The sequence below is a fragment of the Melampsora larici-populina genome (genome assembly GCF_000204055.1).
Source record: "Melampsora larici-populina 98AG31 unplaced genomic scaffold MELLAscaffold_71, whole genome shotgun sequence".
Taxonomy (NCBI): Eukaryota; Fungi; Basidiomycota; class Pucciniomycetes; order Pucciniales; family Melampsoraceae; genus Melampsora; species Melampsora laricis-populina.
In genome coordinates this window covers 97586-110820 of record NW_006768835.1, presented here as the reverse complement: position 1 = coordinate 110820, position 13235 = coordinate 97586, and the positions used below count along the sequence as shown (strand labels likewise).

General features: G+C 40.1%; 2 protein-coding genes across 2 annotated transcripts; one reads left to right on the top strand and one right to left on the bottom strand.

The window, feature by feature from the left end:
* Positions 1-1674: 1674 nt before the first annotated feature.
* On the bottom strand, positions 1675-3947 carry MELLADRAFT_94683 (family 71 glycosyltransferase; the record flags this gene model as incomplete). Its single annotated transcript, XM_007417302.1, has 7 exons — positions 1675-2199; positions 2267-2272; positions 2383-2567; positions 2653-2749; positions 2969-2978; positions 3052-3086; positions 3180-3947. The coding sequence occupies 7 exons, from the start codon at positions 3945-3947 to the stop codon at positions 1675-1677; spliced, it is 1626 nt and encodes a 541-aa protein (XP_007417364.1).
* A 2179-nt stretch (positions 3948-6126) lies between these two features.
* Positions 6127-6456, top strand: MELLADRAFT_112779 (uncharacterized protein; the record flags this gene model as incomplete). The annotated part of the gene is made up of 1 exon (XM_007417334.1): positions 6127-6456. One exon carries the CDS (start codon positions 6127-6129, stop codon positions 6454-6456), a length of 330 nt encoding a protein of 109 aa, XP_007417396.1.
* Positions 6457-13235: the final 6779 nt, after the last annotated feature.

Genomic DNA, 13235 nt, shown 5'->3' with positions numbered 1-13235 from the left:
CAGTCACATCATACAGCAACATCCCCTTTCACCATTCCTCACCTTCATCCTCATTCTTCAGGCCTCAATCAACCGAAAAAAAGCAGTTCAGCCGGAACATCAAGAGTGGTGAGATATGTAGTCCAACGGTTGGAATCACAGGTTTTGCAAGTGCCCTGTATGTTAGGGTACTCGAGGGAAATCGGCAAACATAATGCAAACGAGTTGTGAACGAGATTCACAATTCGAGGAAATTTCAAACCCGGACACCGAAATTCCTCTCAATCGGGTTTCAAACAAGTTGATTCCCGCAGTGTTACCCGTCTCTCACTTCCTGATTCCATTACCTGAGACAATCCTTGGGCCATACAGGGATACAGTCAAACCCCTCTAAAGCCGTACACCGATAAAGCCTCAACTCGCCTGTAGCCATGTTTTTTGGTTCTGCCCAATTGGGCAGAGCCAAAATTTGTCAGAATCCCATAGTTATGCCTATTGCAGTAACCCATACCCAACATATGAAAAAAAAAACAATATTTTTAATGTAAATCTATAGAAAATGGTCGAATATAAATAACATGTGGTGTGACAGTGTGTCACTGCAAAAAATAGATGAGTATTATGTGGATGAGTTGATTTTGTGAGCAAATTCCAAACACTGAGCCTAAATTGAATTGGCTTGCTGCGGGTGTGCAACATACATCAGGGTGAGCCAAAATTCATCCATTGCTCACCCTTTCATTGAGTGACTTTCACTTGATAAGTGGGTCAGTCCCCTCACTCAAAAAACCACCAAACAGGTGATCCAGCTCACTCCATCATAAGGTAATCCACCGCCTTTCAGATACGTGATCATATTGAGTGAAGCTCACGCTGACTGGCACATGTAGCCCACATCGGGTATCACGCTGTAGACAGTGCGGGGTTTATTGAAAGAGTCAAAAGTCACGTGAGCTTCACGTGCCAGCTGGCCCGCGATGTATGTATTTGTGTATACTCTGTTCTCTGTGTTGTCGGATGATAATATTTTTTTATCAATGGTACAATGATAAAGGGCATGGTATCAACCGACTTGAGAAATTACATCATTGCTGTCACAGCTGATTTGAGAACGAATTATTTATTTTGAAAAGTGCATCATGGTGCAAAATCTGAATTTGTTTTTGATTGAATTTTGTTTCTCTGCTGAATTTGAAAGAGGTCAATCATTCTCAAATTGACTGTACAAGGAATGTTGAATGATGTGGTCTCTGGCTGCAGTAGTTAGATGTTTTCTTTTTGTTAACTGATGTATCAATAAAAAGTCATCTATCACAAACTTTTTAGATGAGATTAGAGTGTCTCGAAGAGATTCAAATGCAGCAAACATTTCAAACTCTACAAAATCCCTCGCACTCTCTATAATTTTTCATTTCATCTTCGTTGTTGTAGTACCACTCATCACTTCATTCACTTCATTCATACCTTTTGGGACTATCTCAAAAGCTCTCAAAGGGGTACCTCCCATGAGGCCTGTGTCATGAATAGAGTGAGATTATTCTCTGCACCTGGTAATCCTTTGCGTCTGTGAAGTTGAAGCGTACTTCTGGTACCACAACGCACTGGACCACATAGCTGCTTACTTCTACATACGAGAAATCTTGTAATTACCCCTCAATATTTTACTAGCAAGTCCATATCAATCCTTTTGAAATATCACAGTCCTCCATTATCCCAATAAACACTTTCAAAATCTTCCAATAACCCACCCCATGCATCCTTCCAAGATTCTTCCAAGATCCAGACCTTTGAATCATCTTCATTTGGCTTAACTGAAATAACGCTTTGGCTAGGGGATTGATTTAAGATAGTATAATAAACGCACATTCCTTTCTCAAACTTTACCTTTGCTCTTACCACATCACTGACATTTAGATTTTGTCGCGTCACTAGATCACTTGGACCTAAGCTGTGTAAGACTTTGAATGTTTCACCTCTATTAAAACCTCCAGTGTGCTTCAAAAGGTTGATGTGAGCAAAGAGTGGTGGAGCATGCTCTCGTTGAGTTTCTGAGAGCGTGGTTTTTAAGAAGGATGGATAATGGCTCCAATCTTCCGATGATAGCGAATACTGAAACATGGTATGTCCACAATATTCGTTACCTGATCTGAAGCCTCCACCACTCGATAGCCAATGAGGAGCACGATTCCAAGGCAGTTGAAGGGAATATAGAGCATACCGCTTAGATTACAAATCGCAAGTCAGTTTAACGCAAGGAGATTTGAAACATGATGTAAGATTGGCTTACAAAAGTCTGCTCAGCCGGTCCAGAGCGATTGGGACGAGATCGGAAGATATATCGCATATTAGCGCAAGCTTTTGCTTCAAGATTACGCAGGAGACAAGATCTTGAGTTCAACGCACATCTTTATCTCCTTCACTGATGCGGAACCAAAATTGATGATGAAGTTGCATTTGAGCAGCCACAAGTAAAGCGCCAAAGACTAAACCTCTTTGAGCTGATTTGTCGACTAGAATTTGACCTGAATCGACCTGCCAATCTTGAGGTATGCAGGTCTGGCTTGCTAGGCGCCATATAGGATTTCGAGCTGAGCGTATTGGATAACAGATCAACACCTTTATCATCCCATAGACGATTCATACAAATTGAGTGGAATGGGGATCAGGACACACCTCCGTCTTTTGTGATGTCAGGCCATAGAACAATTCCCCATTGCTTGAAAACCGGAGATTCGAAAAGGAACGTAGGATCCACCAAAGGAATGTTGTCCTGAAATTCATTAACGGGTTAACCTTTGTTCAATAAGAGGAGACCATGCCGTCGAGTCTTACTGAGGCTTACGGAATCGAGATACAATACTCTTGTGAAGCTGGAATGAATGATTGAAGCTCCTTTCTAGGTCGTCGTTTTAGTTAGGTCAGATTCGCCCAAAAAAATCTCAGTCTGATCATGAGTTGTAGCCCTAGATTGGTAGCGTATCGAGCTCACAATTTGGAAGCTTGGAAGAATGGGTTTTGGGTTTGTAAGTTGAAATTAGCTAAGGACTTTCATCGAACAAAAAAATTGCTTACTTCTTCCAAGCTTTTTGATCTTTTGGGTAAGGAAGCTGATCAAACATCAAACGATGCAGGATCAGAAAATCGTGGTCGGTTTGGGAGGAGTTGAGTAAGCAAATGAGTAGAAAGAAATAAGACTTTACGGGTTTGATTTCGATACCACCTAACGCTAGGATTTCAGTCCGAAAATCCGTAACTTGCTCAAGTTCTTCTGGAAACATAAAGATTTCTATCGGTAAACGACACTCGTGTTTTTTTCTTAAAATTCGTATTGTGACCATCAATCGACGCATCGTATCACCATTTCCACCAGTAATGACGATTCCTTGAGTACCTTCACCAATCAAAGGTCTGCCAAGGACGCCTTCGAGAGTAAGGTGTGAGGCTTGAGTACCATTGACGACTTGAGAAAGGGATTCTTGAAAAAATTGATGGATCCCAGAGATCACTTCGGCTCGAATTCTGAGAACGGCTTGAGAAGTGATAGCACCCCACAGTTTAGCAGCATTATTAAGTTGATCTGGATTTGATTGCTCTTCTCGATCTTTTCCACATGCTTTCTCGTTTGAAATGAGAGCTTCTTCGTATGATCTAACCGGTCGATCCATCCAAGCCACGAGGTACGGCTCTATTCGATTCGCGAGGGCCTGGATAGACTTGACAGTAGCATTTACGTCTTGCTTGGGTTTACGGACAAGATAAGGTTTGATAGGTCCCAGTGGAATTGAAGACTTCAATATCGCATCAGTAAAAGAAATAGAGTGAGGCCATTTCGTATGAAGTGGAGCAAACAAATCAGGATAACTGGTTTTGATTAAGATGAAGATAAGAGCTGAAGAAGCCAAAGTATATAAAATGAAGATCCTTGAACGACGAAGAGAAGGTAAAGAGAAGCTTGACATTTTGCTCATGGTTGATATCTAAAACTTGGTCAATCAGTCTTCATCAGAAAGTCGGACTCAAACTTTCAAATCAGGGCGAGATGTCTCAGAGTGCCGATCCCAATTCCAATCGATGAGGTCATGAGGCATCGGGTCAATCCATCAAACCAGATCAAACCTTCATGAAGCGAGTAATGACCGCGGGATATTACAATGTATGTACAACAATGCTCTTCACACTCGTGAGTGTTTTCTTTATGGCATGCCATTTTCCTCTTGAACCCTTTGCTACTCAAGGATCACTCGAAATATTCCTCACGCTTACCCAAATCGTTGCTTCGATATTCTGTAGCTGTGCCACTGGCAGGATAGTCAGGCATAGTCATCTTGGATGCTGTTCACCGAGCCAATCATTCTTGTAGTGTGTGTGATAAACTTCCCTGTAAGTGGATCAGGTTCCCTTCAGATTGCAGAGTATCGAGAACTCCTACGGTGCCGCAGGCTGGGGCTCAAAATTGGAACCTTCGATCAAAGTTAACAAAGTCTGGAATGTTTGACCGTCGCGGGAATGATCCTCTTGGGACGAAGGGCCATTTTGAATGTGCGCTATATATTTCTTGCATCATGGGCAATACTGTGATACAGGTACCCAAAGGCACGACGGTACCTGTAAGTTCCATGTAGCCCAAAGAGGAACATGCCCTCGAGATGAATCTCTCGGTACCGGGAACTGAACAGTACCGAGATAGTAGATGATAGAGTCCACGTTCACCGAGGGAAGGTGAAGGAAGTAAACTCCTCACCTTCACTCACTGAACCAATCAACAGCTCAAGAAGTCCTCTTCAAGCACCATTTCTCTCACATTTTCAGATATCAAATTTTTCTTATCCTCCCACCCACCCCTACACCCTACCACGCAGAGAGCCTACCTCGGCCTGACAGATCAGCGGCCTCCGGCCCCCCCCAAACACCCGTCATGGAAATTAACTCACCCAGTTAATTTACATGACTACTGGTCTTAAATCTGAGGTAGTGATAGTAGTAAACATATGTAAGATTAACGTAGTTACGAATTGTAATAAAAGAAACTTTGATAAATGAGAAATGTGACTATGAGAGAAATGGAATAGCTGTGTTGTTCGTTTTAGCACCTTTTGTCCAACGCACTGCGACGTAATGTGAATGCCAGGAGGGGGTAGAAACAGTAGACCACTTCCTCTTCATATGCCAGACACATGAACGACACCGCAACACGCTAGAACGCGAACTCCAAGAATTCACGACCAAGATGGATAAGAGGATCCTCTCAAATCCCGACACTTTCAAACTAATCGCCAACTACTGCAACTCCACTTGGAGGTTTGCAAACCAATGGATCTGGGCGAAAGCCACAGACAAAGCCCTTCCAACTGACAGACGTCAACCCCAAGATTTACCCTAGTTTTCTCTACTTATCTCCCTACTTCACCGCCCTACTCCAAAAAACCTATTATAATTGTGTAACCTAGATGAAACAGCCAACAGCAACCCTTTCCCCTGACACAGCCAGAGGGATTTTACCGGTGCTGGACATATTATAGAGTGTTTGATGGCCTAGTGGCTACAAAAATACTTAAAACAATGAAATAAAAAAAAATCACAAGCCGGCCATGAGCATATGCAAGGAGGCAGGAGATGTGAAGTCAAAAGTTTAACAACGAAGATATTCGATCAGCAGGTTTCCGTCGCATATTTGCGCTTGAAATGGTCCACTCACTTTGACCACCCTCCGGAATATTTGGATTATGTGTGGTTTGACCGCTGTTACATCATCAATACCTCTTTACTACAAGTGTGAGCCACATAAATCCTTTCCCTCAAATTATAAACACATGATTCTTGTAGTGTCACAACTACATCTTTGGTCCTTCAAGTTTCAGCATTATGATACCGAATGGCCAAGACATGTAATTGTAACATTCAGAGCATCACCCGTTGCTTTCCGTTTGGTACGTTCCATCATTTCACATCTTGGTCTTCAAGCTTCCATAACACTTCAATTTAAAAATTCCTTTTTTTCAAGCCACCAGATCTGAGTGATCAGAAACTGAATTATTTCTTCACCTGTGTCTGTCACAGTAGTCTTGGATATAAAATTCATATAATATTTATCTACATCTGATATTTCATATTTCAATTTCCGTCACTCATTGCATTATCACCCACATCATGGCCTTGGAGAAACTCGCTTCATTTATGATCACTTCCTTCCTTATTTTAACATTCTTGTACAATGTATTGACTATCCCTTCCGCAGATCAGTTTCAACTTGGTACAAACACCAAAATCTCCGGATCATCAACGCAATTCCAAAAACTTAGCTTTGTTGCACCCGCCACAATGACTCCCTATCGTGTAAATGATTACGTTGTAAGGCGGGAGGCAATTGAGGAATCTCAAGAGATTGAAAATAAACACACAGATCCAAGATTACTAGAAGATACTATTCGAACAGAATGCTTGAACGGTATAGATGTTACAACAGGAACATGCATATAAAATCCGGGAATGCTTCAAGCTCTGATACAACCTGATTTTGATTATTGCAAAAGCGAGTATCCCACCAGATCAACATAAAGATATCAAAAATCTTTGCCTATTCTCATTGTGAAGGAGGTACCTTGAATACGTACATCTTTGTTACTGGAATACACTTCAAATTTTGCAAAAATTTATTTTAGAGTAGCCTCGGCAACACAGTATGCATACCTTGTACGGCAATTTACTCTGATGTTATAACCATACTTTCTCTATGCAACTCTGGAGTATATGGGTGGTTTTGGTCATGTGATTTTTTATCAAGATTGTACCAAGGAACAGTCCAATTTGACATGTGTCTCAAAGTTTTTGCAGGCCAGGATATGGAACTACATACTGAATTTTTCCTTCAAATTTGTATGATGATTTTTGAGCCAACACAATCTGATCTTATGAAACACTTGAAAAAATGAACAAGAAGTTGCTATCTATGTACAGTTAGAAAGAAACACTGGACAAACCTGAAATGTTCAACATTATTCCAGGATGTGTATATGTCAAAATAGACAGCTCATGGTTTGACTGTTTGAAAGCTTTGAGTTCCTGATCATCTCCTTTTGTGAGTGTATGTGCTCAAGGGTGTTCAACAAAAGTAAGGCGGTGTTATGGACAAGACTTGTGATTGAAGCATGTTGTGAACCCAGTCACCACAAGTATCTTCAATCAATGATTCCCCCAGTGTGAGCTGCCATAAGGTTCACAAGTCTCACAATCTGCATAATGAATTTGATCAGATCTTGATTGTGTGGTCTACATAATCTCATTTCACACATTAATCAAGTGTTTTAGAGACCTGCATAGTGTCAGTCATCAGTTCAAGTTCTTTTGCATCTTGGTTGTATCTCATGGGTGGAATTCTGTGTATCTAGATTTAGAAAACAATCCATTAGTCAACATCCTTTTTTCTCATGCACATCACATGATAATAGAAGACTTGAGGTCGAGGCCTGAAAGGGGCCAATTTCCATAGAGATCAAGAATGGCGGAGTTGTCAGTCACAGCATATCATGGTTATCTGTATAGGGAGGGTTTATATGATGTGTATTCATCTCCTCTCCTTCCTTCTTTTCTCTTTGGGGTTTCTTCTACCTTTCTCTCTATTATAATATGGTTCTTCTCTGATCTCTCTTTGTGGTCTAGACCTCTATCCTACTGAGTCTAGGCGACAGCCTGCAAGTCACATCCCAGTGAAGGTCAAGTGATCCTTGAACTTATCTCAATAGATTCAGTGTCTGTGTGGTAGTTTCTTGTTTAATTGCGCACAAAACCCTTTGAGAGAACAAGGGGATGATTGTGCACTTGTTTGCAGGCAAACACTACACAGACACATTGATCTTGCTAAAGGAATTCCAACAAACCTATGGCAAAGCTGTGGCAAACAAGACCCACTATCGCAGAAAGGTCTGGACTGGTTCAATGAAACTTCCTCTTTTGGGGTTCACACCTAATAATTTCCTCAGTTTCAGTCTTTCTGTATGCAGGAACAAAAATGCTGATGTGTTTGTTGTTTTTGGGTGATGGTTGTTGTCAGCTGTGGGACATGCATGATGTGCAGCATTGATTTGTGTCCCTGACCACTGGTTTCTGCATATCCCAAATATTGCTTAATAAAGAATCACATGACAACACAATACACAGCTAGGGTTTCAATTTACTAAAACACTGCTTGTATGTATACTGTTTATTGCCTAGTCATTCTGTGCAACATCATCAACATACAGAATCTGTGGTTCCATCACCAATAAAATTTAGTAGGTCTTACAAGTGTTATTTTTAGGCCCTTGCTATCTGCAGCCCACACAAAACCCATGTAGGCGCTGCCAAAACAGCGCCTACATCAAGGTTAGGCACTCAAAAAAAGCGCCTACATTTTATTTTTAGAATGTAGGCGTACACAAATGACGCCTACATTGGTTTTTCAGCCTGTAGGCGTCATTTGAAAAAGGAAAAAGTGCCTACATCATAAATGTAGGCGCTTTTTCGTGGGAAACCTTCATGTAGGCGTAATTTGGACAGCACCTACATGGATTTCATGTGGGCTCCAAATAGCAACGGCCTATTTTTATTCTCCTCCTCCCTCCCTACATCAATTTTGTCATCCTTTTTAGATTTGGTATTCTAATGATATTGTTAGTCCTTGTTTAGGCCACAATATGTCAGGGTCTTAGTACTACCCTTGGATAACTTGGGCTCTTTTGATTGTGAGTTCATTTGCTCCAGTCTCATCCTTGGATTCCTTTTGGGCTGAAAGCCTAAGATAACTTGTTATGCTTTACACATTGAATTCCCATCCCAGTCTATATCCCATGGGATCAAACAAGCCCAGAAACAGACTTCATATTGGTCCAAAAAAACTGGAAAAATTGGCAAGTCAAATTGGACTGGTAATTTTTTGCATTGAGAGATTTTGGACAATGGAGAAAAATCCAAGCACTAAGTTTGGTGAGGTTAAAGGGTTTACTGACAATAAGAAAGCCTATTGAACAAGGTATCAAATTGAAACAAGGGTTAAATAACTTGTTACAAGCTGATTACATATAATCTACACATGTAGAACAGCGCTTGAGAATTATAATTAATCAAAGGGAGAAATAGCAATAAAGAACCAGAGCCGTGGATACTAACTGTAAAAGGAGTTGAAAAGTCCTTGTATGGGCTTTTGAAGGTTGATTGGTAAAGGTATGTGAACTGGATTTGTTATTGTAAAAGACAAGGAATAAAAGAAACAAGACAAAAGCAGATATACCCGTCAAAACAAGAATAAAGTGTGCAGCAACACAAGACAAATACAATAAGGAGGTTAGTGCGAGAAGCTCCTGTGAACAAACTCCTAGCGTTAAAGAAGTTCCCTGGCCTAGGCTGGGGATCTCATTGAGAGTAGAATGGGTCCTCAAATCATCTTGCACTGAACAACTAAGCCATAAAGCACATGCTACATATATGCAAACATCTGAGCAAATCCTTAGCTATGAGCTAAATATAGTTCTGCTCAGCTATCTACTCATCTGGATAAGGAAATCACATGTAATACATGATGTATTTTTGTTCAGATTGAGACAAGCATTTTGAAAAGTAGTCTACATACATCACAATGGTTACTTGGGAAATATTCATGGAGCTGTGAAACAGGAACAGAAGGGGAAGCTGGTCTCTAGGACCCATATTGCCCGCCGGGAACCTCTTAAATGCTGGCAGTGATAACTGATTACTGAGCTGTAGATATTCACATGTGATCAATACAATAAGATCTGTGTGTGTAATAATCTACTTTTTATCATGTGTGATCTTTTGATCCCCATAGAACCCTGATTCACCCTTGAGGTTGTAATTCATTCTAATATCTATCACAACCCTTCCTTTTAGCACAGGAACCCTAGACTTCCATTCTTGGCAGCCATCATGTTTCAAGAAGTTCAGTTTTAGATGAACAGCTACTTAGTTTGGTTCCCAATCCAACTTAGTTGCTTGGAAAAAAGGCTACACATGGTTGTATTAGAGCATCTCCTCTTGTCTCGGTAAATGGCTTTGGTACGGTAAATTTTACCGTACCAAGGGTCAAAATCCCCAATTGTGTCAAAAACACGCATTGGTACCTACAGAATCGTCAGAAATTCTGTAGAGGTCCAGTAAATGTACTGGACCTCTACCAATTCTGCAGAGGTCGGTATCTGCAGATCTGCTTGACTTCTACCGAGCAGATCATACAACTCATCCTCAACATCACAGTCCCAACTCCCACTTCCCACTACACCTGTATGTACATCACCATCAAACACCATTTTTGAGGTGTTGGTACCTCTTCCATCTTGTAAATTCTTCATTTTTTAGATCAAGCGTCTTCAAAGGGTCATTTTTCCATAAAAAAATTGTTTTCTTATTCAATTGTTTTCAAATTTATCATCTTCAAATTAATTATCATCTTCAAATCAATCGTTCTCAACTTATCATTTTCAAATCGATTGTTTTCACATTGATTGTTTTGGAACCAATTGTTTTCAAATCAATTGTTCTCAAATCAATCATCCTCAATGTTTCGAAAGTGATTATTTTGAACTTAGTTGTTATCAGATCAGTTGTGTTCTTTGCAAACTGATTCCTCTCGAGTGGATGTTTGTCTGATAAAAGAACAATTTTCAACCATAAGTCTTTGAAATCAAGTGTGAGATTTACAGGTTTTTTACCAAATGCACGATAGTGGGAATGAGGTGTTTCTGTACTGTACATACTGTAATTTGTTTGAGATAAAGCAACGATAGTGGAAATCCACTGTTCTGTATCTAAAGATACTGTACCGAGTGAGTATGTACAGAAAATTTACAGAAGATTTACTCAAACGATAGGAGATGCTATTAGAAAGATTGTCATAAACAAAATACACAGTATCATCTTCCAACTTGATCTGTGTGCAATTCATTTGTTTGAAAGATGTATATCTTTTCAAATATCAAGCAAGTTTGCGCCTCATACATGTAATTGATGATTACATGTGTTTATTTGTATGTAATTGAGTATTACATGTTTCTTTTTATTATTACTACATGTAATTGGTTAATTACATGTAGGTTAATGATATGTAATGGGCCCATTGTAAGAAAGGTGATATGTGGTGGCTTATGCCCTTTCTGAAATTTCCTGACAAGAATGCTGATATTGCTGCGATAGGAAAATTTGTATTGTAGGTGTATCGTAGCGGAGTTGCTATATCACTATAGACATATGCTTATATTTGTATGAGCACTAAGCTATGAAAAGTTAAGCTTTTGCATATCAGCCAGGCAATACGATACAGCTGATATCTCCGTATGATATTGGACATATTGGCCATTGACTTTTCACATTTGAGTTGATTCCACCTTTAACACAATCACTCCTCAACTTGTCAAACCATTCATACATCAAGAAAACCACCACTTAAACTATTTCCTTGTCAACAAAACCACCAGTTAAACACCCAAAAATGAATACTAATAGTAATAGGTATGTTTGTGTTCCTCCACCACACTAATCAGAACATTTAGCTTATCACATCTTCTATTGAAAGTTCTACAAGACTTGATAGAAATTTCAATTCTATTAGAATTGATCAATCAGGATACTTTACTTTGATAGAATGGAAACCTTTTACATCATTGATGGACTCCTATCAAAGTCCAAGACCAACTTCAAGGGATATAAAAGGTAATTACAATTTTGTCACTTTTGTTCCCTCCCCCCTCATTGTATACTGATACTTTGATTTTTTGGATATCATGTCTTCCAAAGACCCTACACAACCCACTCTATCCTTTGGTACTGCTACAAGCTGCCTCATTGTTTCACTACCAACTCAAAAGTCTGATTGAATCTTGAGAAATTGAAGCCCTGTTGTCCCCCGTGCTGGTTATCTATCTCCTTCTCCTGATTCTCGAAGATCCCTCTTGTATCCTACCTCACCCTCCAGCCAGTGAAGTCGGTCACCCAGTCACAGTTCCGTTCCAGATATCGATGTTACAGTCATTGAGAGTGGCGATTCCAATGTTTCAGCAAGCCCAGTCAAACCTACTCGTAAGCGTCCTCACGATAAGGTTAAAGCTTCTAAAAAACGGGTGAAGAAGAAGAGAACAGACAAGAAAAATGTAAGCTTTGTTTGCATTTTTCTTATTTATAGTGATTTTACTGACTTTCTGACTCAGTATGAGCAAGCAAACGATATGAATATAGATCAAGATTCGGATCCCAAGTTATCCCCAAACAACAATCCTCGATCAAGATCTCGTCTAGGGGAGCGCCTGGCCAACCTACTCCACTACTTTCATGCGCCTAAATTTTTACCTGGAGAGGTATGTTTCATCTTGATATCTTTTCTTCCAATCTATATTTGAGAAACAATTTGATTAACATTCAATTGTTATTACTTTCAGGAAAAAAAGGTCTTCCAGCTCGGTCCTACAAGTGCTGGTTCTGCAAGCAACATTTCACTTGAGGTATCAACAGCTACTCTAACCTTTATGGTCACCGCGATGGCGCTGAAAGTATACCAGCATGCTTCAAGCGGCACCTTGCTGATCCTGTTGTCTAGAATCTCCCAAAAACATACCAACAAATGCGTAATGAAGAGGCTTAAGAAGTGCGTGAATTTTCTCAAAAGGGCACACTCAATGGTTTTGTCTCATGAGAGAAGTTCAGTTCTGAGAAGGTCAATTGGGTCTTAGTTATTTGGTTACTTCAAGAACGGATTGCTTGGGCACAAATGCGAGACCCTGCGCTTTGGGCTGCGTTTCATCTTTCCAATGTTTCAGCAAGTATTCCCTCATCAAGTTGGGCTGCAAAGGCTGCTCAAGAACTTTACATGGTATTAAAAACCTCAGCCTTGAGCCTCTTGAGGTTAAGTCATTCTCTCAACTCAATAATTTTAGATATCTTTGTTTCACTCATTGTATGTTTTTCCTCTTTTCCTTTTTATGTCTATCTCAAATTTAAGGACTCTGGAAGCAAATACACGCTGGTTCATGACGTCTGGACAACCACTGGAAATAGGTATACTTTTGTTGGACTAGAGAGTATGCGGGCATGCCCGCACCAGGTCAGTTGGGAAATTACTTCAAAACATCTAAGATGTCCATGTTTCACCTAGTTTTTAACTGTGATACAATGTGGAGTCCAGTGCCGCATATATAAGACCTCACTCTCTAGGAATATGACAGTCTCTGGGATCCTCAACTCCAACTAAACATATGATGGAATTTGGATTTTGAACCTAG